The sequence below is a fragment of the Onychostoma macrolepis genome, chromosome 04 (genome assembly GCF_012432095.1).
Source record: "Onychostoma macrolepis isolate SWU-2019 chromosome 04, ASM1243209v1, whole genome shotgun sequence".
NCBI lineage: Eukaryota > Metazoa > Chordata > Actinopteri > Cypriniformes > Cyprinidae > Onychostoma > Onychostoma macrolepis.
This window is the reverse complement of record NC_081158.1, coordinates 29007485-29035230: the sequence shown is the minus strand read 5'-3', so window position 1 is coordinate 29035230 and position 27746 is coordinate 29007485. Positions and strand designations below refer to the sequence as shown.

The 27746-nt window shown below is 37.4% G+C and overlaps 1 protein-coding gene across 4 annotated transcripts in view; it reads right to left on the bottom strand.

The window, feature by feature from the left end:
- Positions 1–27746, bottom strand: part of scube1 (signal peptide, CUB domain, EGF-like 1) — a 73908-nt gene that overhangs the window by 2953 nt on the left and 43209 nt on the right. For 2 of the 4 annotated variants that reach the window (XM_058773237.1, XM_058773239.1), the window contains 14 exons: positions 23939–24055; positions 14111–14233; positions 9293–9409; positions 9075–9197; positions 8872–8991; positions 6710–6820; positions 4631–4747; positions 3570–3728; positions 3258–3461; positions 2991–3152; positions 1688–1855; positions 988–1149; positions 708–905; positions 472–624 (listed from right to left, as the gene is read on the bottom strand). In XM_058773237.1, coding sequence (XP_058629220.1) covers positions 472–624; positions 708–905; positions 988–1149; positions 1688–1855; positions 2991–3152; positions 3258–3461; positions 3570–3728; positions 4631–4747; positions 6710–6820; positions 8872–8991; positions 9075–9197; positions 9293–9409; positions 14111–14233; positions 23939–24055 — 2034 coding nt within the window. Of the gene's footprint in view, positions 1–471; positions 625–707; positions 906–987; positions 1150–1687; positions 1856–2990; positions 3153–3257; positions 3462–3569; positions 3732–4630; positions 4748–6709; positions 6821–8871; positions 8992–9074; positions 9198–9292; positions 9410–14110; positions 14234–23938; positions 24056–27746 lie in introns of all 4 variants that reach the window. The other 2 variants (XM_058773236.1, XM_058773238.1) reach the window with 1 other exon arrangement.

Below are 27746 nucleotides of genomic sequence, written 5' to 3'. Positions count from 1 at the left end.
ATGGTAAAGCTGAATTTTCTGCATCATTACTCCAGTCTTCAGTGCGACATGATCCCTCAGAAAGCATACTAAAATGCTGATTTTCTGCTCAATAAACATTTCTGATCATCATCATTGTTGAAATGAAGTTGTGCTGCTTAATATTTTTGTGGACACTGTGATACATTTATCCCCCAGGAATCCAGGAAAAAAATAAAATAAAATAAAAAAATAAATTAAGCATTTATTTGAAGTAGAAATCTTTTGTAACATTATGAATGTCTTAAATGTAACTTCTGAGCAATTTAATGCATAAAAGTATTATTTATTTATTTATTTGTTTTGTTTTTTTAATCTGACCTCAAACTTTTGAATTGTGTATTAATTATAAACACTGACTAAATCTACTGTACCATTCACTTCTAATGTGACCTTACTGTATGTGAATGTATGGGCCTAAATGTATATTGTTGTGTTCGGACTTTATCTTACCATCATAAGTGACATACGGAACCTGAAATCCCTTTCCACTGTTTCCCTCATTAGATTTGAACTGGATCCACAGCTTGCGTGAGCGGGAGGTGAAGGCGATTGGTCGCTCATAAGTTTGGCATGTCTCGTAAGTTGTAATGGAAGTGGGTTGGGCTAAAAAGAGAGGGGAGGAGCTCAATAACGTAGATTCTTGCTGCAAAAATTAACCAGCATCCAAAGTGACAGGTATACCATACCACTCTTCCTCATGACAAGAACATCCCCGCACTCATCCTCAATAGGGAGGAAGATTTCTGGTACAACAATAAGGATGCGCCTCTTGTTTGGAGGGTTAATGGTCCAGACACAGTTCACATTAGACGGATAGTCGCCAGGATAGTTGGGAGATTCGATGTAGCCCATGAAATCTCCCAGCTCACCACCACATAGCTGATCTGCAAGGGATAAAACAGACAGAGCCTTGAATTCACTGTTTATTATGTCATCTATGAGTGGATTTGCAAGTATCTGACTTACTTTTGCAGTGAGATACATTGTTAGCGCCGTCAAAATCTGTAGTGGTGTTTCCAGGGCAGGTGATGCAGTAGTTCTGTCCCGACTCAGACTGGTAGGTACCAGCCGGACACCGGATGCACCGGTGCGTGGTGGCATTATAATAATGCCCGAGAGCACAGTGGACTGGAAATATGGAGAAGAGAGAATGCAAAATATATAAGAAATAAGCACGCTTAAAGGGATAGTTCACCCAAAAGTGTCCAACTGTCCTGAGAGAATTCACAACATCCGGCGCGTGACTCGTCAACGTGCTTTGGCATAGTAGATGCATGCGCGGAAGCGATCTAAACAATGAGTGACATATACGCGTGACAGATCGCCTCCACGCATACGTCTAGTTGGACATTGCGGTGGATCAGGGGTCAAAAATGATATAAATACTGTTCAGTTTCTTGCACAGACCGGTTGTTTCGTGTCTTAAGACCTCAATGTATCATCACGAGCTGCAGGGTTTAATTTGGTTTTGTCTGTGTATGTTTTTTTTCTCTCAAAGCAATGGGTGCCATTGACCGCCATTATATGACTGACAGACTGCAACGGTTTGAGTTAAAAATCTTCGTTTGTGTTCTACTGAAGAAACAAAGTCATCTACATCTTGGATGCCCTGGGGGTAAGCAGATAAACATCAAATTTTTTGGAGTCGCTGTGTTTCCCAGCATACCTTTGGCTTCACAGTCTCTAAAGGACGTGCTGCCCGTGTGTTTAGTCATGAGTCCTCCTCCACAAGGGAAACACAACACACGGCCCGGCTCAGGCTGGAAGGTTCCCAGCGGGCAAGGCTGACATGGACGGAAACCATCAGCAGAGAACTGACCAGCAGGACACTGGCCTACAACCAGAGAAAGAATTAAGCAACATTTTAAACATTTAATAAATAAAAACAGAACTTACAATGCCGTTCAAAAGTTGATAGGGGTTTTTCTTGTTCACTAAGGCTGCATTTATTAAAAAACAAAACAAACCCCCCCCCCAGTAAAAATAGCAATATTGTGATACAGCATTACAATTGAAAATAGTGTTTTCAATTTTAAAATGCAATTTATTCCTGCGATGCAAAGCTGAAGTTTCAGCATCATTACTCCTGTCTGTCATATGATTCTTCAGAAATCACTCTAATATGCTGATTTGCTGCTAAAAAAAAACATGTTTCATTATCATCAATGTTGAAAACTGTTGTGCTGCATAATTTTTTTGTGAAATCTGTCATACATTTTTTTTAGGATTCTTTTATGCCCCCATGCTGAATAAGAGCTTTTTTCTTTAAAAACAAAATATTTAATTGAAAAAAATATGTATGATAATAGGGGACAGTTCAACCACAAAGGAAAACAACAAATTTCAGTCTGGTAATTACAAAAAAATTATCAAACTGGCTTTACAAAACAAGCTGTCCACTTTTATGGTGCTTTTAGGTCCCTTTTCACAGTTTCACAGCCCCTGTTCCTATTCACTACCACTGTATAGAAATGCACAGCCTGGATATTTATCTAAATAAATATAATATAAATAAATGGAAAAGCGGTCCATGATGTTCATCAGTTATGCATCATGGAATTTTAATTCCACAAGGGGGAGCTAAAAGCAAAGAGACCTCAATCAATAGTCAACTGAACTGAAATACAGAAGTATTATGAGCATTATGTGCACTGCAGCACGTATGAGAATCACCTAAAAATGGATTAGAATTGAGATGTGGTTGTGCTTGAGCAGCTCAAATGGTCAAATTGAGCTTCCACCAATTGATCCAGACTTTCCTCAGACCTAGAAATTTCACACTTGCATGATAATGAGCAATTCTGGGATTTCAATTCAGGCTATATTGACCCCGAATTTCAAAATGTATTGATTAATTTTAAAAAAGGGGATGGTCTCGGATCAACCAGTTCCAATAATCAATAGGTGTTTCATTAGCATCACAAAGCTATTCATTGATTGGGTGTTTGATAACATGTATCCACACACACCTCCGCACTCGGAGACGTTCTTGGCGCCTGCGATGCCCTGTCCCTCGGTGCTGGGGCAGGGCTCGCAGGACAGCTGGCCCTCTCTGTCCTGATAGGTTCCTGGTGGACATATCATGCACTGTTCCTGTTCTCCGCTGTAGAACGTTCCCACACTGCAGCTGACTGGGAGACACACGAACACACAGAAGCACACCCAGACACACAGACTTAGGAAACTGTCTTCAGTACACCAGATCAGAAAACAAAAGCGTTTCCCAGAATGCTCACCACACTTCCCGTCGGTGAGGACTTGTCCTATACTGCAGGTCTCATCTCCCTCTGTCTGCCGCACAGCACGCTGGGCCACCTCGTACGCCGTGCCGGAGAACTGAATGTAGAACTGCTGCTTACTGATGGACTTCCTTAGTGTGCGCATGGCATTCTGCAGCCTCTGTTTGGTCTTCTCACGCACACAGTCCACATTACATGATTCTGACACGTATGTAAACAATCACATTTACATTATAAAATCACAGATGGTACCACATGGAAATTGTGAACACAGAGAGAACTACTCTACACACATGAAGGCAATGTTACCTGAGGCTTCCTCTTCTTTCATTTCCATCTCAAACTCTGCTGTGATGTGGGAGACTTCCTTGGATGGAGACTTGCGGCCACGACGGCGCTTTTTTGATGAGTCGCACTTCAGATTCACAAATGTCACCTGACAGTCATCTGTGCAGGGGAACTGACCAGCTGCTGAAAGATAAAAGGAGAAGAAAAATGAAAAGGAATCAAGAAAAGGAAAAGCAAAAGTAGTAAATGAAACCGAAAAAAGGAAGAGAGGATGTGGGATAGGAAAAAAATAGGAGACAGAAAATGGAAACGGGTAAAAAGGTGAAAAAGAGAAAAGGGAATGAAAAAAGAAGAGAAGGGAAAAGGGTGAAGAGAAAAAGAAAACCTAATAGGTAGAAGAAATATGAAATGGAGAAGAAAAAAGTAAACCGATAGTAAACAGGAAGAGGAAATAGGAAAAAAAAAAAAGAAACAGAGAAGAGAAAAAGGAAATCAGAAGGAAAAAGAAGAGAAAGGTAAAAGTTGAAAAGGATAAGACAATAGGTAATGGGAACATGAAGAGAAACAAGGAAGAAGAAAAATAGGAAAAAGGAGAAGAAAATGTAAAGGAAAAGAAACAGGAAAAGGCAGAAAAGAAAAAAATGTAAATTGCAAGGAAAGGATAAAGGACAATGTAGAAGAAGAAAAAAGGAAAGAAATATAGGAATCAGAAAAAAAATGGGAAGGGGAAAGGAAAAGGAAGAGACGTGAAAAGGAAATGTAAAGGAATAAGGGGAAAGAAGGAAAAAAAGAGAAGACAAAAAATACATAAAACAGGAAAATTGAGGGAAAGGAAATAGGACAAAGAAAAAGAGAAAAGGGAGAAAAACAGGAGAAAGGAAATGAGAAGGGAATAGGAATTTCAAAAAAGAAAAGAAACAGGAAAAATATAAAAGTAACAGGAAAGAGAAGAGGAGGAAAATGGAAAAAAAACAGGAAAGGAAAGGAAATGAGACAAAGGAGAATAGAGAGTATGCATTCTGTATTTATCATTTTATGAAAACAGTTTTTAAATGTGCAGTGTTTGGCATGTTATTTCTCACCCTGCAGGCCCTGCTTTGCCATATCCCTGTGTTTCTCCTTATTGCGGGGTCTCAGGTGGCACTTGGCGTCTTTGATCTTGAAGCGTGCTTTCTGCTTCACAGGCTGGGCCAGCGTCTCTGATGGACAGGAAATCGGCAAAGTCTCACTTTCACTTGCACGGTTTGGATAATAATCATGGAAAACAACAAAATATGAGGCCTTTTAGAAATCCAACATTCAAACACACTAAATCTGTCCTGTGGGCTGAGCGGCCCATTCCAAAGTATTAAAAATGTGAGTATCTAGTTTAGCACAACAAGTCCAAAGTCAGTGAGAGAATGAAGGGAGACAAAGGGTCAGGAGTTGAAGTGAGAACACACTGCGGTTGAGGACTTCAGCTGGTCTTCTAGAACCACATCCAGCATGTGGCGGTTTTGGACGTGGCAGTAGGAGTTTGGTAGTGAACCTTTAAGCGATGATTTTTTTTCTAGAATGTGTGAATCGAGCGTGAACCGTCTGTTTACTCGTTCTCCCCGGGCCCCGCGTGTAGAGGCCCTCAGGAGCCGCTGTGGTAGATTCCCGTCTGTGTATTTCAAATCTGTCAGCATGTAGATGTGCAGCCAGCACAGAGTCATTTACTCAGGTTCACAGCATTCCTATGTATGCCGTCCAAAACAAGAAACGGCGTGTGTGTGTGTGTGTATGTGTGTGTGTATGCGAGAGTGTTTCTAAGCAGTCTGTCTGTCTGTCTGTGCCTTGCTTTGCTGTCCAAAATCTACACAATGAACCACATGGGGAATGTCGAATTCTGAGAGCTGGGAAAGAGAGAGTACTGGGGATAATAGTAGCGTGTTTGTGACCTCAGCAGGGTTGAATGATAGGACCTATCCTAATTCTCCTCGCAGATCTGCGTTTGAGCCCTTTTTTAGTGATCCAGTGTCTGTCATGCAATGTAATGGAGTGGAACAGGTCATGCCACATGACATGTTTACAGCTGTCCTGTCTGATCTCTGCTGGAGGGGCCAAAAACCACAGAGAGGTATTCTGGGACAAGGCAAAGGCATCTGCTCTGCCATTGTACAGAGTGAACCGAGAGGCTGAGATGTAAGGCACATTAAAATTATGGTGCATGGAAAGGAATGAAACGGAAAGGAAACAAGAAAAAAGAGAGGAGATATGATGAAGAAGAGATGAAAAAAAGAGAAAGACCTGAGCCTCTTAGAAAAGGAAAGGAAAGGAAAGGAAAAAGGAAACTAAACTAAACTAAAAGAAATAAAGAAAAATAAAGGAACTGGAAATGAAAGGAAACAGGACAAAAAAGAAAGAAAGAAGGAAAAAGTAGAGATAAAGAAAAGGAAAAGAAACAGGAAAAAGTAGAGGAGATGGGAAAGGAAACTGGAAAAGAGGAAATGAGAAAGGAAAAGGAGAGGAAACGAAAGAAAAAGGAAAAGAAAAGATGAAGGGAAAGCAAGGAAAAGAAACAGGAAAGGGAAACAAGAAAATAGTGAAGAGGAAAAAAGGAAAAAGAAGAAAAAGGAGATGAATAGGAAGAAACAGAAAAAGCAAAAGAGAAAAGGATCAAAAGAAAAATAAAAGAAAAGGGAAGAAAATGAAAAAGGAAAAAACAGAGACGGGAAAAAAGGAAAATAAATCAGGAGAAAGAACAAGAGGAACAGGAAAAGCAAGGAAAGGAAACAGAAACATTTTGGAAAGTAAACAAGAAAATGGAGAAGACAGGATTTAAAGAAAAGATAAGGAAAGGAATGTAATGGAAAGAAAGAAAGAGATAATGAAGAACAGAAAAAGTAAATAAATAAGAGAAAAAAAAGGAAAGCAAAGAGGAAAAAGAATGGAAGGAACATGAAAAGCATCTGTTTGGCCTTATGAGTGTTTCTATGAATCGAATGATGTAGTGCACTATATATTTTGCAGGGCATACTATATTTTACAGTGCATGCTAGACTACTGTTTGTAGCGCATACTTGACTGTAGTACTGTACATGCATGTTTATGAGAGAATGTGGCCTTTGTCTCAGAGCTGAGCAGATAAACCACAGTTTAACAAATGAGTACAGGATGTAGACAGATGTAAGATGTACCTGTGCAGGTTTGCAGGGAGCTACTGCTGGAAGTAGTGACGTTCCTCTTCACTGGAACTTTACCTGGCTGGACAGGTACACCGCAGCTCAGAGTGTAACTGTTCTCAGAGTCTAAATCACACACACACACACACACACACATAGAGAGAGAGAGAGAGAGAAAAAGCTTTTAAACAGATGCTCCAGATCCAGGTGCTGCATGCACCTGAGTAATGTTTTGTAGTGCATGTGTATGATGTATATGTGTGTGTGAGTAGAGAGGGTTGGCTGTCAGGATGACAGAGTACTGGGAAGTTGTCTAGAGAGTCATTGGCCTGACTTCGGCCTTGCCACAAATCGTCCAATGGCAGGCTGAATATTTCTGTTGGCGTGAGGCTACAGACCCCGGGTGAACAGGATTAAAAGAGGTTTTATACAGCTTTAGTGCTCACTGTGTGAACCCGGGGAGACCATTAACACACACGTACAGAGAATCCAAGAGTCATAAACACACACACACTCACGAAGATAAATACTCGTATACTCAGATTCACATGGATCTTATTTAAAGATGAAATTTTGATTTTAGTCATTTGATTTATTCTAGTACATACTATTAGGACACACTTCAGATTAGTGCATATTTATTTTTGTAGTGCCTAATAGATTTTATAGTGCATATTAGCTTTTATAATGTACACTACTTTCCATATATATGTACTGCATTGCTGATTTCAACATTACATTTTTATCATACAATTTTACATATAATTTTATTTTTAGTACTTTTATGCTAATAACAAGAAAAACTATATTTACCAATGGGGTTAGGACTTAAATTATTCAACATTCTCTGTAAATTTATTTTAAGGAAGCTATTTTGAATAATTTTTTTTTTTTGTGGTGCATACTAGATTTCATTCTGCTCATTAACTTTTATAATGTATACTGCTTTTTGAAGTACATCCACTGCATTGGAAACTGTTTTTAGCATAAAATTCAGTAGATCTGTGCTTTAAAGAGAAAGAAAGAAAGAAAGAAAGAAAGAAAGAAAGCGAAATTAACCAATGGGCTTAAAAGAAAAATGAATAAATAATATTCCTTGCAACTATTTTAAGATTGTTAGGATATTTTGAATACTTATTTTATAACATGGTTTATAGTTAGCTGTTATAATGCACACAAATTCTTGTTTTCTACTAAAAAAAGGGTTGAAATTCAATAAACATAATTAGAATTTAATTATTTTTTCCAATAGCAAATACATTTTTTTCTTCTTTTTTTCTTGTTTTAAGTATAAAAATCACTGTATTTTAGTAGCTTTGTGCTTCAAACAAGCAAGAAAAAAACATTTTCTGAAACTAATTTACTTTAAGGATGTTTAGATATATTTTGAATACATGTTTTGTAGTGGAAACTAGAGTTTTCTAGCTTGTAGCAGGTGAGAATGTACCCCTTGTGTAAGAGCTGCAGGGATGAATCACAGTTTAATGAATCAGGACTTGTCTGAAAGTTACTTCTGGGTGTCAATATGTTTATGCACATTCCTCTAAACTGATGGTCCTTGCATAAAATTTGTCAGAGGCAAGTTTTGGGCATTTAATACCTTAATACCTTTACCAAATCAGTCCACAGAGATGATAGATGTACTTATGAAATATCACCGCAACATTCCTTTCTAGTCACTTTCCCACAGAAAGTCAAAAATCAGTCCTCTGGTCAAGCCAGCTGTATGTATTTTGCCCTTTATGGTTTGTTTGGTCATCTAACATTTTTAGTTATGACAGTTCAATGGCTTTACAAGTTGTAGCAAGCTTAATTCTCATACAATTCTTCATTTCTGGCTAGTTTTTGCTCATTCCATCAGACTCTTCATCATCCTTTATTGATTCAGATTTGCTTTGTTTAGTGCATTATGCAACATGGTTGAAACAAAGATTGACCCTATGGCAAATGTGATATAAGGTTTGAACCACTAGAGGGCAGCAGAGGGCAACGACTGTTTGCGCCCATAACCATAAATGGAGTGCTTAAATCTAAATAAATAATTTCCTTTCAGATGTACGACATTTGCATTTTTCATGTTTAACAAATCAAACTGCACTTAATGTATCCGAAAACAACATACGAGCACATGCTGTTCAACTAACTTCCACAGAAATCCCAAAAAGTGAGGTACTAACCTGCCAGGAAAAGTGCGTTTGACGGACAGGACAGCGAACACACCTCCCCTCCACCTGTCTTGGTGCAGCTGAGCTGAGCACGAGGTGTCGGCTTTCCATTCGGGAGGCATTTTACCGCCTCTGAAAGACAAGCGAGGTGCGTTACCATGGAAACAGCAAACATTATGGGATATTTCGAGACGAGGAACGAAGGGAGGACTCACCAACACAGTCTTTCTTGTTCCAATGAAGCTTTTGACCAGGAGGACACACACACTCGTAACTGCCCGGTGTGTTAACGCAGCCGTATTCACAGCTCCCATTATTAATGCTGCACTCATCAATATCTGTCACACACAGATGTCAGTTTGCATATCAGAATGTCATTTTTCATATTTAAAAGAGTGAGAACCATTGGCTGGTTTTGAGATTGTGAACTCACCGCCGCAGTGTGTGAGGCCATACAGACTGTAACCTTTGTGACACACACACTCAAAGCTTCCCGGGTAGTTGATGCAGATGTGGTCACATGTCCTCTCAAAGGAGCACTCGTCAATATCTGCAGAGCACAAACAAAGAACACAACACCATTAAAGCAAATCACATGTGTGTAATAATTTCCTGGCTTGCAGTAAAAATGACCACCAAAAATGGTGATTTCATCAGGATCTTTGGATACTCACCATCAGTATCCTAAAAGACAAAAAACAGCCCACTCTTTTGACTTTTTAAGGGGGTTACATTCAAAGGCACAATCACAACCATTTATTATTCCAAACATAAGCAGTTTTTGGCATACATAAATTGCACATTATGAGTGATACCTCATGTGAACTTTTACTTTCCTAAAGCCTTATTGACACTGCAGGTCTTGATGCTCAATTCCGATTTGTTGAGTATATGATTTTTTTTTTTTTTTTTGGAAGTGACCCATGTCCAATATCTGTACTTACACTATACACTTGGCGAAACAACCCAGTGTAGACATATTGACCCGGGAACAGGGTTACCAGGTCTGTGAAACAAAACCAGCCCAATTGCCAATCAAAACAGTTTTCTCCCCCGTCAGGGGTCTCCTCCCTCGAAATGGCATTCCGGGGGGAGGAGATCACTTTAACCCACAAACCAAAAAACAACCAGCAGTAAAAGTGGACAGGAACATTTTGCAGGAAAACTATGGACTTGGCAACAAGCGTCCACCTGAGTTGACGTCAATCACCACCGTCTTTTTTTCAATGCCGTACAACTCTCATTAACAGGGGAATATCTAATCTGGCCGCTTGCATGGCAGACTCAAATACACGTATCCAATTCATATCTGATTTATTTCCACAGATGAATGAGGAACCGATCTGAGAAGATAGATAGATTGTCTGGCATCAAGAGAATAGAAAAGTGAATAAATAATTCAAAACTGAAAGTGTAGCTATAAAAATATAGCAAGGGATAATTTACAAAAAGAGATAAGAATGACAAAAAGAAAGACAGATAGATCATCTTAGCAAATCTGGCACAGCCAAAACAGCGCTTCACCAACACACCCCTCAATAAAAACACATACACACCCCACACATTGATAGCCAGGAATAGGGTGGTGTGGTGTTTTGGTTTAGCTTAATAAAATAATTTCTGTTTGTACTCCCACTCATGCTCCGACATGCTTTCAGGAATCTGCCACCATTCACCTCCAGTAAACTCAACTAAACACACACACCTCATACGACGCAAAATGCCTGCCAGCATCCCAACCTAACAACAGCCAGTCCATGAGGTGCTTCTGATGGGACAGTGTGTGTAGACAGCTTCTGTATCCACATGTCGACCAATGTAGGTATCAGTAGATTTAAAATACTAGTCTGCCCAAAATTTTAATTCAAATGAAAATGAAGATATTTTGCAGAAAGGTAATGCTACTCCTTTCCATACAAAAACAGATTCTAGCCTATGTCTTGGAATATATGACCCAAATAAGAATTTTCACCGTATATTGTCATCTGAACAAGTAAGTAACAAGTCTGCCACGTTTGTTCTGACCAACTGAGGAAAAAATCATTACCATAAATTGCGCTACCAATGGTGATTTAATCTAAAGATCGGTTAGCTCATATCACATTAAACCGTGCAAATTCTTATTATTGTTATACTTTATTCTTAAATTATTAATGTTAACAACATCAGCATCGCTTTACTATGAGTATAGTGTGTATTAGCGTGTAGATTTCAATTTCTGTACAGTCTAATCTAATTGTCATAACATTCGAATTTCATATTTAGAAATTCTTTTAACCCAAAAAGCAAACTATGCTCCCTTCGAACTGGTTTTCTTTAAAATCCCAGGCAATCTGTAATCAGAAGCATATTTAAAACTGCAGTATAATTTAATTTAATTCACATGTGTTTCATAAACACATAAGCCTTTCTGGATCACAATCCGCCATCAAAATTATAAGTTTAATTATTCCAGCTGCTGTGAGAAAAGGCTATAAACGATCCACCACCTGCAGGATCCTCATATGCGATATAGTTTACTAGCCGGGATAACTTCTTTATGTTTACAGACGTGACGTAATGACGCAGTGCCATGCTCGAATTTCCCACAAAAACCTACCCGTACCAATCAAATTACAAACCCGATTCCAAAAAAGTTGGGACACTGTACAAATTGTGAATAAAAACAGAATGCAATGATGTGGAAGTTTCAAATTTCAATATTTTATTCAGAATACAACATAGATGACATATCAAATGTTTAAACTGAGAAAATGTATCATTTTAAGGGAAAAATAAGTTGATTTTAAATTTCATGGCATCAACACATCTCAAAAAAGTTGGGACAAGCCATGTTTACCACTGTGTGGCATCCCTCTTCTTTTATAACAGTCTGCAAACGTCTGGGGACTGAGGAGACAAGTTGCTCAAGTTTAGGAATAGGAATGTTGTCCCATTCTTGTCTAATACAGGCTTCTAGTTGCTCAACTGTCTTAGGTCTTCTTTGTCGCCTCTTCCTCTTTATGATGCGCCAAATGTTTTCTATGGGTGAAAGATCTGGACTGCAGGCTGGCCATTTCAGTACCGGATCCTTCTTCTACGCAGCCATGATGTTGTAATTGATGCAGTATGTGGTCTGGCATTGTCATGTTGGAAAATGCAAGGTCTTCCCTGAAAGAGACAACGTCTGGATGGGAGCATATGTTGTTCTAGAACTTGGATATACCTTTCAGCATTGATGGTGCCTTTCCAGATGTGTAAGCTGCCCATGCCACACACACTCATGCAACCCCATACCATCAGAGATGCAGGCTTCTGAACTGAGCGCTGATAACAACTTGGGTTGTCCTTGTCCTCTTTAGTCCGGATGACATGGCGTCCCAGTTTTCCAAAAGAACTTTTGATTCGTCTGACCACAGAACAGTTTTCCACTTTGCCACAGTCCATTTTAAATGAGCCTTGGCCCAGAGAAACGCCTGCGCTTCTGGATCATGTTTAGATATGGCTTCTTTTTTGACCTATAGAGTTTTAGCCGGCAACGGCGAATGGCACGGTGGATTGTGTTCACTGACAATGTTTTCTGGAAGTATTCCTGAGCCCATGTTGTGATTTCCATTACAGTAGCATTCCTGTATGTGATGCAGTGCCGTCTAAGGGCCCGAAGATCACGGGCATCCAGTATGGTTTTCCGGCCTTGACCCTTACGCACAGAGATTGTTCCAGATTCTCTGAATCTTTGGATGATATTATGCACTGTAGATGATGATAACTTCAAACTCTTTGCAATTTTTCTCTGAGAAACTCCTTTCTGATATTACTCCACTATTTTTCGCCGCAGCATTTGGGGAATTGGTGATCCTCTTCCCATCTTGACTTTTGAGAGACACTGCCAATCTGAGAGGCTCTTTTTATACCCAATCATGTTGCCAATTGACCTAATAAGTTGCAAATTGGTCCTCCAGCTGTTCCTTATATGTACATTTAACTTTTCCGGCCTCTTATTGCTACCTGTCCCAACTTTTTTGGAATGTGTAGCTCTCATGAAATCCAAAATGAGCCAATATTTGGCATGACATTTCAAAATGTCTCACTTTCAACATTTGATATGTTATCTATATTCTATTGTGAATAAAATATAAGTTTATGAGATTTGTAAATTATTGCATTCCTTTTTTATTCACAATTTGTAGAGTGTCCCAACTTCTTTGGAATCGGGTTTGTATAAAACATTATTATAAGCTAACCGTTGTGAATCGGGCTAAAGTAAGGTGATAGTTTTGAACACTGGCTGGTTATGTACTTGCTCAAATATTGATTTCGGATCATTTTTAACCAAAAAAAGTTACGGACTGCAGCTTTAAGTTGTACAATGGCTTTGTGTGATAAACAGACAGATATTTAAGTCGTTATTCAAAGAAATGTCAAGCTGTTGTTGTGCAAGTATGAGTGCAACTTGAGAGCTACAGCGGAAAGGAAGATATTTAGCAAATTAAAAGCTACATAAATTAATAAATAAATCATAAATATATAATTTTTAGTCATGCGTGATACTTTAATAAGTTTATTGTTATTTTTGGAGCTTTAAGTTGTTGTATGCATAAGAGCAGCCTAAACATTTTGCTAAACATCTCCCTCAGAAAAAACAAAGCACAGCAGAATTTTTAATTTTAGGTCACTTTAAATTATTCACAGAAAATTTCCAAAGAAAAAAACTGTAGTTGTGCATGCATGGAGATTGAAAACTACAGCGGAGAGTACGATTTTAATTAAACACACGCACACACACACAACATTTAGGTCTGTTCTGTCATAAATATATGAATAAACAATATATAATTTTTGTCCTGTATGATAGTTAAATACTTTTATTGTTATTTTTGGAGCTTTAAGTTGTTGTTTAAATAAGAGCAGCCTGAACATTTTGTTAAACATCTCCTTTTTTGCTTACCAGAAGAAAACTACAGTGGAGAGGAAGATTATCACTAAATAAACAACATTTAGGTCTATTCTGATATTTTTTGATACTTTTGATTGATACTTGAGCTTGAAGTTGTATAACTAAGTATAAGAGCAGTCTGAACATGTTGCTAAATATCTCCTTTTTTGTTCCATAGAAGAAAGCAAGCCATATGGCAGAATTTTTACCTTGGGGTCAACAATCCCTTTCAGACGAATCATAAAGTGTCATAGTCATAGACCCATGAATATCTAAAACATTAATTTGTAAATCCACCCAGAAAGCAGAAACAATGTAGTGTGAAAAGTGACTCACCTTGACAGGTGCGTTCGTTAGTCAGGAGTTTGTGTCCTTTCTGACAGCTGCACTCAAAACTGCCCACTGTGTTCCGGCAGAAATGATCACAACCTCCGTTATTCTCCAAACATTCATCGATGTCTGAGAAGAGAGAGAGAGATAATGATGGTGAAAAACACTGATACGGGGGTGTAAAACCAGTACAAGTATTCCCATAAACAGCTTTTTTGGATATATAAACAGTTTTCCTTCACAGGCAGCCACATACACAGCTCCACAACATCATCTTAAATATATCAGTCAATGCTGGCACACCATCCACAAACCCAATAAAAGCTAATCCCATCAACAAATGTGTAGGAAACTGTGTGTGTGTGTGTGTGTGTGTGTGTATAGAGTTTGGGGTTTCCTCTGCAGTTATTTCAGTAGCTGCAGCAAACACATGCTGGCTCAGGTTTGCACTAATATTAACTGAACTGAGGTGGGACAGAAAGTTTCCACCAAGCTTAAGACCACAGATAAACATGCTAACTGAACATGGGGCAGCACCGTTACACAAGGCGGGTAACATGAGTCAATTTACACAAATCAACAAACATTCCTAATCATTATGGTTTCATTTTACTTAGATTCACATTTTAATATTAAGTAATTACATTTAAACTAAATACATTACCATTTAAAAGTTTAGGATCAGTGCAATCTTTTTTTTTAATGAAAGAAATAAATACAAAATACTGCAAGCATGCATTAAATTGATCAAATGTGACAGTGAAAACTTGATATACATTGATAATCATTCTAATATGCAGATTTGTTATTTAAGAAACAGTAGTAGTAGTAGTAGTAGTAGTATAATTAGCTATACTACTACTACTACTACTACTGTTTCTTAAATAACAAATCTGCATATTAGAATGATTCCTGAAGGACCATGACAATGAACACTTGAGTAATTGCTGCTAATGATTCAGCTTTGCCATAACAAAAATTAATTATATTTTAAAATACTTTAAAATACAGAACAAAAGTTATTTTAAAATTTTAATAAAATTACACAATATTACTGTTTGTTACTGTATGTTCAGTCAAATAATGCAGCCTTGGTGAGCACTTTTGAACAGTATAACTAAAGACCTGTAGCATACTTTTAAAATGAATTATTTAGAAAGATAAATAAAACAAAAAATCTGAAATGTAGTGCAGAAGTCTGAGATCACTAGTGAAAATGGTGTTAATTTGCATATTTTCATCCCCCACAACACTAATTTCCAATAATACTTTCCAATAATAATTATATTATATAATTGCTAACAATAAAAATCTATTATAGATCTATTATATTAAAATTCAATTATAATTTTTAATGATTTACTGAATGAAATAGCGCATAAACGTTTTAGACATAAAAAAAATCTAACAAAAAAAGTTTCTTTGTTTTAAATTCATCAAAATTCTAAAACTTCCTGGTTTAAATTATAATTTGAATAGCAGATGTTCAATGAGGTCTCAAGACTGTTGGATTCCACTGTACAAAATAGACTCATAAACAGGTAACCTTGGTATTAAATGTCAAATAATTGTACACCAGTGTGCTAAAAAGTTGCACTGTGCCAGCTAGAATGAAAAATATGAATCACTCTCTTTTAAACACCGAAACTGAAAATATACAGCATTTGATATATATGATTATATTCTTCCTGTTTCAGTGTCCATCACTCAAACTGGAGCTGTGACCACAACTTACCCCGCTGGCTTTAAAATCCACATAATCTTAACCGTCTTACAACGCCTGAATCATTCATCTCTACAGCTCTTTTCCTCAGAGGACAGATTTACAGAAAGACAGCAGTAAGACAGGAGAATAACCTCTCTAGAAGTTTGCATCTTTTGACGAATGTGTTAAATGTTGAGATGATGGAAATTACAGGACGAACAGCTCAGGGCCTCCTAATGTTAAGCTAATGTTGATATAAATATTAAAAATAGTACTTAGTATAGTCTGCTTTTCTTGTCTGAGTCTGTGTGTCTTGACATATTAAATGTCCTCAGGGTTCAATAGTTCAGATGTCGGCAGCATCAGAAGACTCAAGCTGGCTGATAAAAGCAAGTGTGAGCCTGTGCCGTGAGGTCAGTCGCTCTCTGTGACCTAGAGGAAGTGCTTTATCATCTCTGTCAGCTTATTTCCTGTCTACCTGTCAGTTAAAGATGTCAAGTTCAGTCATTTGCTCTATATTTCCATTATAAGACTGGTGGAGAGCACAGACATGGAAATACATGGCACATTACTTGTGATACAGGGTTGAATATTTTTGTATAAATGTGTAAAAAGCTTTGGGCAACACACAAAGCTAAAATAATAAAATAAAAATAAAAAAGTTAACCAGGACTAATCAGTCTATTTTCTGCCAACCTGTTCAGGTTAAGACGTTCTACAGTCATATTAATAAATCATTAGAATCTCAACATTGAAAAGATGTTGTCTAGGAGCTTGATAACTATTATAACATCACGCTGATTCATTAACAGACTAAAAACATTATAGCGCAAATGACATAATGGAATATTTAACAGTGATTTAGCATTCACACTTCCCTAATACACACTCACACAAACACACTTTATTCCAATGGCTCCTTAGCGCAGGCAGGGGGCTAATGATATTCCACATAATGAAGTTTAATGAGACTAAATAAGCTTTGAGTTTAAGCAAACATTGGACATTTTTCACATCTGCAAATGATAAACAACTGCAGGGGCGAAGACCGAGAGGCTGTGAGGATTCATCTACATCGATTTTCGATCAGAAATGAGGAGAGCAAACACACACGGCGCTCAGAAACGTCCTTAAAAAACAAGTGCTATGCTAACCTGATCTGATTCGAAAGCAAGCACGCAAGCTTGCAAAAAGAATGTGGAATCCCCATGAGCTTGTCTGTACTCAGGGATGTGTGTAGCCTTACCAAATATTTAGAGAAAAAAAGCAATTAAAATTAATACATTTGTGGAAACATGAACCTCTACAAATAAGTTGGGACAGAGTTTTCAACAAAAGGAGCGTTTTTGCAGATCGTTTTCAGGCTGCTCACCTCAGGCTAGCTAATCTCTGAGAAATGCGCCGTTGAGCGCGCCAGTGTATTTTTTGGAGATTTAAATGGCCTGTTTTATTTGCTTTGTTCATAAAGGGATTTTGCCATGTAATAACACAGGCGCTGCTTGTCCAGAGCCGCCAGGAAAAACCAGCGTGATTTCGCCCCCGACACTAAAACTCTTCGGAGCGCGCGGGGGTCCGTCGGGGCTGGTGTCATCCGAGGTGATGCCGACTTGCTGCTATTTTGCGGATTACTGGGCTCGGAGTGTATTAATACAAATGGATCCTCTGTGCCAGAGCTCACTGTCCCGATTAGAGAGAGAACCGGAGAACTGATGGAGAAAACAGGCCTGCTGTATGACCCTTACCAGCTCTAGTCTTTACACAGTGCTGAGCGGTGAGTGTGAGGACAGGTGAGCTTTCTGAAAAGACCCCAACAGCATAAGATCTGGTCAGAACAACACAGCATATGTATCAAAAATCATTTACTTAGACAGGAGGAGATCAATAAAAGATCATGTAATGTAATGTAGATCATAATAACAGACAGCATCTTTGCAAAAGTGTGTACAGAAAATACAGAAAAAATAGCAACATTTGTGCATTTAATTTAATTTAACAACTTCTTGTCCAGGCCCTTGTCATTTCTAGGCTGGACTACTGCAATGCTCTTCTGGCTGGACTTCCATCAAACACAATCAAACCTCTACAAATGATTCAGAATGCAGCAGCACGACTGGTCTTCAACGAGCCCAAAAGAGCCCATGTTACACCTCTCTTTATCTCCTTGCATTGGCTACTGGTTGCAGCTCGCATCAAGTTCAAGTCATCGATACTTGCATATAGAACAACCACTGGCTCAGCACCTGCCTACTTCCACTCACTATTACGAATCTACATCCCCTCCAGAAGTCTGAGATCCTCTAGTGAGCAACGCCTCGTGGTACCATGAGAGGCTCAAAATCACTCTCCAGAACATTCTCGTTCACCGTTCCTGGCTGGTGGAATGATCTTCCCACCCCTATCCGGAGTGCTGGATCCCTGTCAATCTTCAAGCAACAGCTGAAAACTCATCTCTTTCGACACTACTAGACTTTATCCTAAACTTAAAAAAAAAAAAAAAAAAAAAAAATTTATCTTTCTCTTTATTTATTCCTTCTAGCTTGTACTTATTTGAACAATGCCTGAGACTTGGTGTTACGAGCACTTGCTCTGTCTGATTGCCTCTTCAAGATGAATCGCTTTATGTATTCCCCAATTGTAAGTCGCTTTGGATAAAAGCGTCTGCAAAATGACTAAATGTAAATGTAAATTTAATATATATATTTTTTTAAATCTTATATTTTGTGAGTTTTCAGGCAATTCAAAAGTAAAAAGAACAGATAGTTTCAAAAATCTAACTCGGAAAAAAGTAGAATATTCAGTTCTGCTCACAGGTATCTAATAATTTGGTTCCTCAAATGAAACTGAATAGGCCTATCTTTTTAATTCTGAATGTCTATTTAAATTCTACTAACAAATATGTGTGTAAAATTAAACACTTATTAGTTTATTAATTTACATTTTATAAAATAATAATAATACAAATAATAGTAACACTACTACTACTACTATTACTACTTCTACTACTAATAAATATTAGCAGAATTATTATTATTATTATTATACTTATTAGCATTTTATTATTATTATTAAAAATAATATATTTAAATTAAAAAATAAATAAGAATTTTTGTTTTATCAATAAGTATAATAATGATTCAAAAATATAATAAGAATTGTTATTAATATTGCTATTGCCATTACTATATTCATTATTATAGTTATTGTATTATTATTATTTTACAAGTAATAATAATAATATATAGTGACATTCAAAAACTAATATATTTAAAAGTTTGTGTTTTATTGCTCAGTGTACATTATTCTAAAGGGGAAAAATAATCTTTGTAATAATCTTAATCTGGAAATAAGTGAATAACACATCTGAAACGACTGGAACCATTTTGACCGACATCACATAGATCATAAATATATGAATTGGCAAACATGGAAAAGTAATGTTAATCATTTGAAAACAGCTATTTTAGGTATTGTTTTAGACTGCTTTTGCAGTCCAAACTCTGGCTAGTTCACAGAGTAATTAAACGAGATTCAAAGTTAAATGACAATGATAGATTCAGACAGATCAGCACAGTTATTTTCTAGTCTAGCAGCAGAACAGTAATAACCAGCATGGTTGACTAAAGCTAAACTCTCCTTTCAAACCATTTCAGCCCCAAACACGCAAGTATGCAGGCTAGCGGAGACGTGCCTGGGGTACCATCAGCCGGACCGAGGAAACACACATACATAAGAGAGCACACGCACACAAGACAAACTGTTCGTTCCCATAATTCATTTCCCCCGATGACACCGTACACACACACCTTCTAATCAAACATCTGGAAACTGTTCTCAGTCATTTCAATCACTCTCCCTATCCTCCCTCGCTCTCCCTCTCGCTCACTATCTTCCCTTGTGCGATCCAGTGTGCGTCTGTCAGCGTGCTGGCCGGGCTCTCCTGTCTGTCATCGCCAATGAAGGGCCTTTTATCAAATTCAGGCATTTAAACATGCCCTAAATAGTTTATATTGAAATGATTATGTTACAGAGACAAGATGGGGCAGCTCCCCGCGAGACCACTCAGTGAGGAGGGGAAAGAAAGTGTGAGAGAAATAAAGTGAAGACGACAGCGGAAAAATAAGGAAAGGTCACTCGTAGACATTTGCATGCACCCACACACACTTATTATAGCAGCGTGATCTCTGTGTGATGCACTTTTCTGTTTAGTCTGTGGTTAACGTTGGTGTAAGCGCAGAGTCGCCTGGGTTATTATGTAAGTGGCACTTGTGTCTTTTCTGTTATGCGCAACATTTACATCCCAATTACATATGAGGGCTGAACACCTATCATTATTGTGCTTTCATCTGTCCCAGCCTCCACAGACTTAAATCTAACCCACTTACCATCAGCTAAATAAATGTTAAAGATGTAACATTTGGTCATTTACTCTATATTTCTGTTATAATATATGGAATACAATATATATGGAAATACATGGGATATTATATGTGACACATGGATAACTTCAGGCAACACACACAGACAGCTTGATTCACTCTAGATAGGTTAAAATAAAGTTAACAGTAAAAAAAAAATTAATAATAATAATATATATATATATATATATATATATATATATATATATATATAAATATTATAAAAATATAATAATAATATATTATAAAAATATTTTTATTTTAAGAGTATGATTTTAAAATATACATTTTATAAAATAAATAAATAAAAAAGTGTTATTTATTTTTTACATGTGATACAAGGTTATATATTCCTATATAAATACCTTTAGGAACATACAGCTTGATTAACTCTAGATTAAACAAAATATATATAAAAATTATTTTAAAAAGACCATTTTAAAATATAAAATTTTTAATTTAAAAAAATATTTAATAAAATAAAATATAATTTTTTAATAATTTTTAATTATTTTAAATAATTAAAAATAATAATATTATAATATCATAAAAACATTATTTTTATTTTAAGAGTAAGAGTTAGATTTTAAAATATACATTTTTATTAAAAATAAATAAGCGTTATTAATTATTTACATGTGATACAAGGCTGTATATTCCTATACAAATACCTTTAGGCGACACACAGCTTGATTCACTCTAGATTAAACAAAATATAAAACAAATATATAAAAATTATTTCAAAAAGACCATTTTCAAAATATTTATTTTTTTATTTTAATAAATATTTAATAAAATAAAATATTTTTTATAATTTTACATTATTTAAAATAATTAAGTAAAATATTTCAAATAATTACATTTAAATAAAACAAAATAAATATTTTTATAAATTAGATACATTTTTTAAAACTCTATTAAAAATATTTAAAAATATATGAATATTAATTAATAAACTAAATTGCCCACAATGATGTGGGGAGCCCTGTATAAAACTGGGCAATCATTATTGAACTCTGAGCCTGTTACGGTCCTACCTCCAGCCATTCAGCTTTAAGTCAGAGGCATCAGAGCATCAACTCATATGTTGATATGTTGACATATACGATCAGTTGTTACCTAACTGAACAAAGATGTCAAGAGTGTCAGATCCAATGTAACATCCAATGTCCAATGTAACATCCTTTAGATGGATCTCGGCCCTGTTTTTGCACCCTTGTTCTTATTTACTAAAGAGCTTGATTACATGCTATTTTTACAGAGTTCACTAACAGGCAGTAATAAGCGGTCACTGGCACAGCACACCTGTGATAATTGACCCAAAAGTATGTGTGAGTGCATGAGTGTGTGTGTGATAAATGGTGTGTCAGTGAATAGATCTAAGGCCTTGTGCTGGATTTATGAAGGCAGACCCTCAGGCGGGCCTAATTATTAGGGCGGGTCACAGCCGAACCAGACCAACATCCATCTTACAGTACAAACACAGAGATACACAAAACACCTCACGGTAACACAATACACCTCTCTAATGCCATCACATTCAAACTCACAAAAAAGTACATATTGTTGTGTCACAAGATAAAAAAGATCTCATAAAATTGAACTTCAATGAAGTTCATTTCTATAAACTTTAAAGTCATTGTTATGCTGGCATGCTCCAAAAAGCTGACAAAATTAAATTATCCATGCTAAAAAAAGTTTAAACCAGCCTAAAATGGTACGCTGGTCTCTCAGCCTGGTCTGTCGGATGGTTTTAAAAGGTTTCTGCCAATTAACAGCTTGTCCAGGTTGGGACACCATTTTAAACCAGCTTAAAAATATGCAAACCATCTTAAGATGGTTTAAGTGTTTCTCCCAGCAGATATATAGATTTACAGTATTTGTTTTTACATCTTTACAATATATTTCTACATAATTACATTTATAGTATTTCTACTGTACAGTAAAATATTGACTCATCTTGCACTCAGGGACAAATTTTTGTCCAATCAAAGAGCGTGCTAATGCCATTATTAAACCTCACAAAAAAGTACATTATTGCATGTTACAAGATAAAACAGTTGGAAAATTTTAAAGACCCCATAAAATTAAGGTTTTGTGGTATTAAGCCTTAAAGGTATAGTTTACCCAAAAGTTGAACATTACCTCATGATTTACTCACCGTCAAGCCATCCTAGGTGTATATGACTTTCTTCTTTCAGATGAATACAATCTAAGTTATATTAAAAATTTCCTTTTTAATGGCAGTGAATGGCTGTTGATTTTTTGAAGTTCAATAAAGTGCACCCACCCATCATAAAAAGTACTCCACACGGGGGGTTAATAAAGTCCTTCTGAAGCAAAGCGATGCGTTTGTGTAAGAAAATTATTCATATTTAAAACTTTAGAAACCATAATCTCTAGCTTAAGAATAAAGTATTACACAACTAAGATGACTTGAGGGTTAGTGAATAGTGGGGTAATTTTTATTTTTGGGTGAGCTATACCTATAAAGGCCTAAAAACTTGACAAAATTAACCTTTTCATGTTGATAAAAACAGTTTAAACAAATCCTTAATGATTGGCTGGTTTAAGGGTTTAAGTCACTTAACAGCCATCCTAAACCATCTTAAAGCATGCAAACCATCTTAGGCTGGATTAACTAGGGGTTCCCAGAAGTAATTTTTTTTTTTTAACTTCTTTACATTATTTTTCTAGATTTACAGTATTTCTACCGTACTTTAAAATATTGATGCCTCATCTTGCACACACAATTTTTTTCTTCTTCTCTCAATTAAACACTTGCTTTCAGTAGCAAATCATTCTAGCGGCTGTGATGCAAACTAGAACCTCTTGATTATTTACAAAAAAGGGTCTCGCCCAAATTTCCTGTTTCAACAGGAAATACATCAGCACACAAAAGAAAGGTTTTTATAGGCCTTCTAACCTCAGGATGGCGCTATGATTGTGTGTTTACGTGTGTGTGTGGTTTTGTATGACAGCCTCACTAATCAAATAGCGGTTGGTTTGCAGAGGCGTCTCACTGTATGGTGCAGACGGGGCTGTTTTACGCACATACGTGCTACATTCTCTTCCTTCTTGAAGAAACGGTCACATGACCACGCCTCGTCACTACAGCAACCACTCAGGAAAATGAAAAGGAAAGAGCAGCCAATTTCAGACACATTCTCCTGAAGTGACCCACAGGTGAAGAGATACTTGTTCGCCATCACCAATTTAGGTAGAACAGGAAGCGATTAATTTTGAAGTGTGCTGGTCTCTTGGACCATAGTATGGTCAGTGAGTTCTTGAGTGTGTTTGTTTAGAGAGAACCCACCATCATCCCATGCCAAGATCGCTCCGCCGTAGTTTTACTTTGAAACCCCTGGTCATTGACGTCAAAGCTGGAATTTCGGAAGAAGAAATGCTTCGCAGCCAAAGCAACAACAACACGGCCATCACCGACCCATTCCACACAACAGGACAAACGGATGTAAAGCCAATTGGTCTTGGCTTGGGATCACACACCCTCACACATCCGCCAATACCTGACCATTTCGAGCAAAAGAATTCATCTAATAACGTGCCTCCAATTTAATCTGAGCCTTGCAGTCTAAATACAGGAAATCTCAAATTGTTCCCTGACATTCAGAAGCACACGCAGGGAGGAAATCAGGACATGCTCCTTGCAACTTTAAACACAAGTCGTACAAACAACACGCATCTAACACTGACCTTTGCAGGTCTTGCCGTCAGGTTGAAGGGTGAAGCCCACTGGACAGCTGCAGCGCACCCCGGTGGCCGTGTCCTTGCAGGTGCGATCGCAACCGCCGTTGTTCACCGCACAGGTCTCTGGGTAAACAAACACACAGGATGGGACAGGCAGAGGAAGTAAGGGAGCATAAACACAATTAGAAATCACTTTTCAACAGTTGTTGACAGCATTAGACACGGTTAACTAAGAACTAAGTGAGGATGTGCAGTTGTTTTGAGAGCTAGGCTTGACTGCATCTATTTTTTTTTTTTTTTGGGAAGGGTGCATGTAAAAAATTAATCCCAATGGGTGCAGCTGGTAGTTTATTAGGAAACACGAAACTAATACAGAACTTGAACTTAGAAGATGACAAGGTTCGTGACAGACATAAAACCGATAACCGTTCCTCTGCCCTCCTAAAGCCAAAGATAAAGACTTCCTTGGCAACTTGGTCAATCAAAATGTGAAATAAAAAACAAACAAAAAAGGAAAGAGTTGTGCTTTTTCCTGAGGTTAAAGTTAACAGAGGGGAAATCAGAAAACGGACAGCGTTTGGGTTGAGGGTGGAAAGCAGAGGGTTAGTCTTGTCACATGAATGACTGTGGAGAGAAAGTCAAAATAAGCAGTTAAACTGAGAAAAACACTGTGTTTTACTCAAAAATGAAATGTAATCTATTAATCTTAATATGCAACTAAGGTTCCAGCTGCTAACTTGTCTTATAATGTGATGTCATCACACAATCATGTTCATATGAAACATTATTTTATGGAAAAAACAGCCACATATTTGCATTAGATTTGTCAGTAGCTCCACCCACTGTGAAATCTCATTGGTCCAAACTCACTCCACAATACACATCAGAAGTGTTCTGATTGGACCAGATTTTATTCCCATAATCACACCTGGTTAGCAGACGGCGCAAGGTTAACTACAACAAAGTCTGATTTTCCAGGTCAGAAGATTTACTGTCAGAGCCAACATGTCCATTTGGGATATTTGCTTTAAGCCATCATGTTTGCTTTTTGTTGACCACACAGTCCAAGACAAAGACCCACAGGAAATTTGGCTGAGGACACAAAAGAGTCAAGGTGTAGAAGATCTCCATCCAAAACAGGACTTTTTTTTTTTTTCTGCGGGATGGGGGAGTGGATGAAGCAGCTTTCTGTTAATGATTTATTAAGCATGTCAAAAGACCCTGTTATTATAGTCTAATGCTATGGGCAATTCAACTTCTCCAAGAACAGCTGGACCTTCTTTTGCCCAGGGACATGTACATGGGACACGCAAAAAACGTTTGATTATGTTAGCTGTGAATGTCTGCACCAAAAGTTCTCAAAAAGGGGTGTGGCTAACTCTAAATGGGCATGGTCTTCCGATTGATGGATTTGTATGTTTATATATATATATATATATATATATATATATATATATATATCTCCATGACGAAAGATGAAGATTCCTCAGCCATCATGTTCTTGTTCGCCGCTCCTGTTGGCGAATGGCCAGATAAAACTAGAAGTCCACAGACGACTGGAGAGAATTTGACTGAACGTCCCACTGCTGAAAAGCGGCCCTTCTTTGGGAGGTGGAGGAAACCACACAGGCCTTCCTCACATCGAGGGCTTCATTGCTACAACAACTTTCAGATGAGGTGGTATATCCGGGCTGTGCACCATCTTGAACGGTTGGTGCCGAGAGACAGCTGGCCAGAGGTGTGTGACGTTTATTTGGATCACGCTCCGGAGGTCAACGCATCAGAATCAGCCCCTTTCCACATGTGCCCGACACATGGCAGTTTATTTAGATCAAATTCCTTCAATTCCCCCCTGCTGCTAAGTGACCACCTTTTAAAAACACCTCTTTGTGTTCGGTGTCTCACTTTCTCTTCTTCTCCTCCTCTCCAGTCTCTGGGTTTCCCATCATGCCTGGGTACAATAGCAGCTTTCTTTCTAACACCGACTTTCCAGATTAATTTGTCAGGATCGGTCACATCCTGGTGCTGTTGGCCCCAACTGTGACAGGAGGGCAGGATGAAGCGGGAACGCCGAGTGTCAAATCTAGCGTTCTCCTGTGGCTCCTGTGTGATAGAACACACACACACTTGCACAAACACTCGCATGCAAAGCCAAGCTATTCGTGTGAATCTGTCATAACGGGCCCATTTGTGTATCATGAAACTTGGAATATGATCTTAGACGAGTGAAATAATGAGGTTAGTGAGTTGGACGGTGATGACATCACATGTGACTTGTCGACAAGTTCTCAAAACTCTTCACAACCTTTTCACAACTCTTGACTATGTATTAAAAATAATGAAAAATTTGTTATAATATAATATATATATATATATATATATATATATATATATATATATATATATATATACAGTCATGGCCAAAAATATTGGTACCCTTGGTAAATATGATCAAAGGAAGCTGTGAAAATTAATCTGCATTGTTAATCCTTTTGATCTTTCATTTAAAAAATTCACAGAAATCTAACCTTTCAGTGGATAATAAAAATTTTAAATGGAGGGAAATATCATTATGAAATAAATGTTTTTCTCTAACACACATTGGCCACAATTGACGGCACCCTTTTATTCAATACTTTTTGAAACCTCCATTTGCCAGTTTAACAGCTCTAAATTTTCTCCTATAATGCCTGATGAGATTAGAGAACACCTGACAAGAGATCAGAGACCATTCCTTCATCCAGAATCTCTCCAGACCCTTAAGATTCCCAGCTCCATGTTGGTGCTTCTTCTCTTCAGTTCATCTCACTCATTTTCTATAGGGTTCAGGTCAGAGGACTGGAATGGCCAGCAGAAGCTTGGTTTTGCACTCAGTGACCCATTTTTGTGTTGTTTTTGAGGTTTGTGTTTGGATTATTGTACGGTTGGAAGATCCAAACATGGCCCATTATAAGATTTCTAACAGAGTCAGTCACTTATTGATTTTTTATCTGTTGGTATTTGATAGAATCCATGATGCCATGTGTCTAAACAAGATGTCCAGGACCTCCAGCAGAAATATAGGCCCACAACATCAAAAATACAGCAGTATATTTCATTGTGATTTCTTTTTATCCCTGTGTTCACCAAACACATCTTGAGTGCTTGCTGCTAAAAAGCTCATTTTTTAGTTTCATCTGACCATAGAAGCCAGTCCCATTTGAAGCTCCAGTCGTGTCTGATAACTGAATATGCTGGAGTTTGTTTTTGGATAAGCTTGGAGAATTTTTCTTGAAACCCTCCCAAACAACATGTGGTGATGTAGGTGCTGTTTGACAATTTTTTTATTAAGGTTTTCTGACCCCGAGACTCAACTATTTTCGGCAATTCTCCAGCTGTGATCACCGGAGAGTCTTTAGCCACTCAAACTCTCCTTCTCACCGTGCATTAGGACGATATAGACACACGTCCTCTTCCAGGCAGTTTCGTAACATTTTATGTTGATTGGAAATTCTTAATAATTGCCCTGATGGTGGAAATGTGAATTTTCACTGCTCTAGCTCTTTTCTTAAAGCCACTTCACTAATTTGTGAAGCTCAATTATCTTTTGCTGCACATCAGAAATATATTCTTTGGTTTTTCTCATTGTGATGGATGATTAAGGGAATTTGGGCTTTGTTTTCCCTCCTATTTATATTTCTGTGAAACAGGAAGCCATGGCTGGATAATTTCATGTTCATAATCACCCTGGAGTGCTCAAAATTGTGAATATGAATGGGAATATACTTCAGAGATATTTTACTCATAAGAATTTCTAGGGGTGCCAATAATTGTG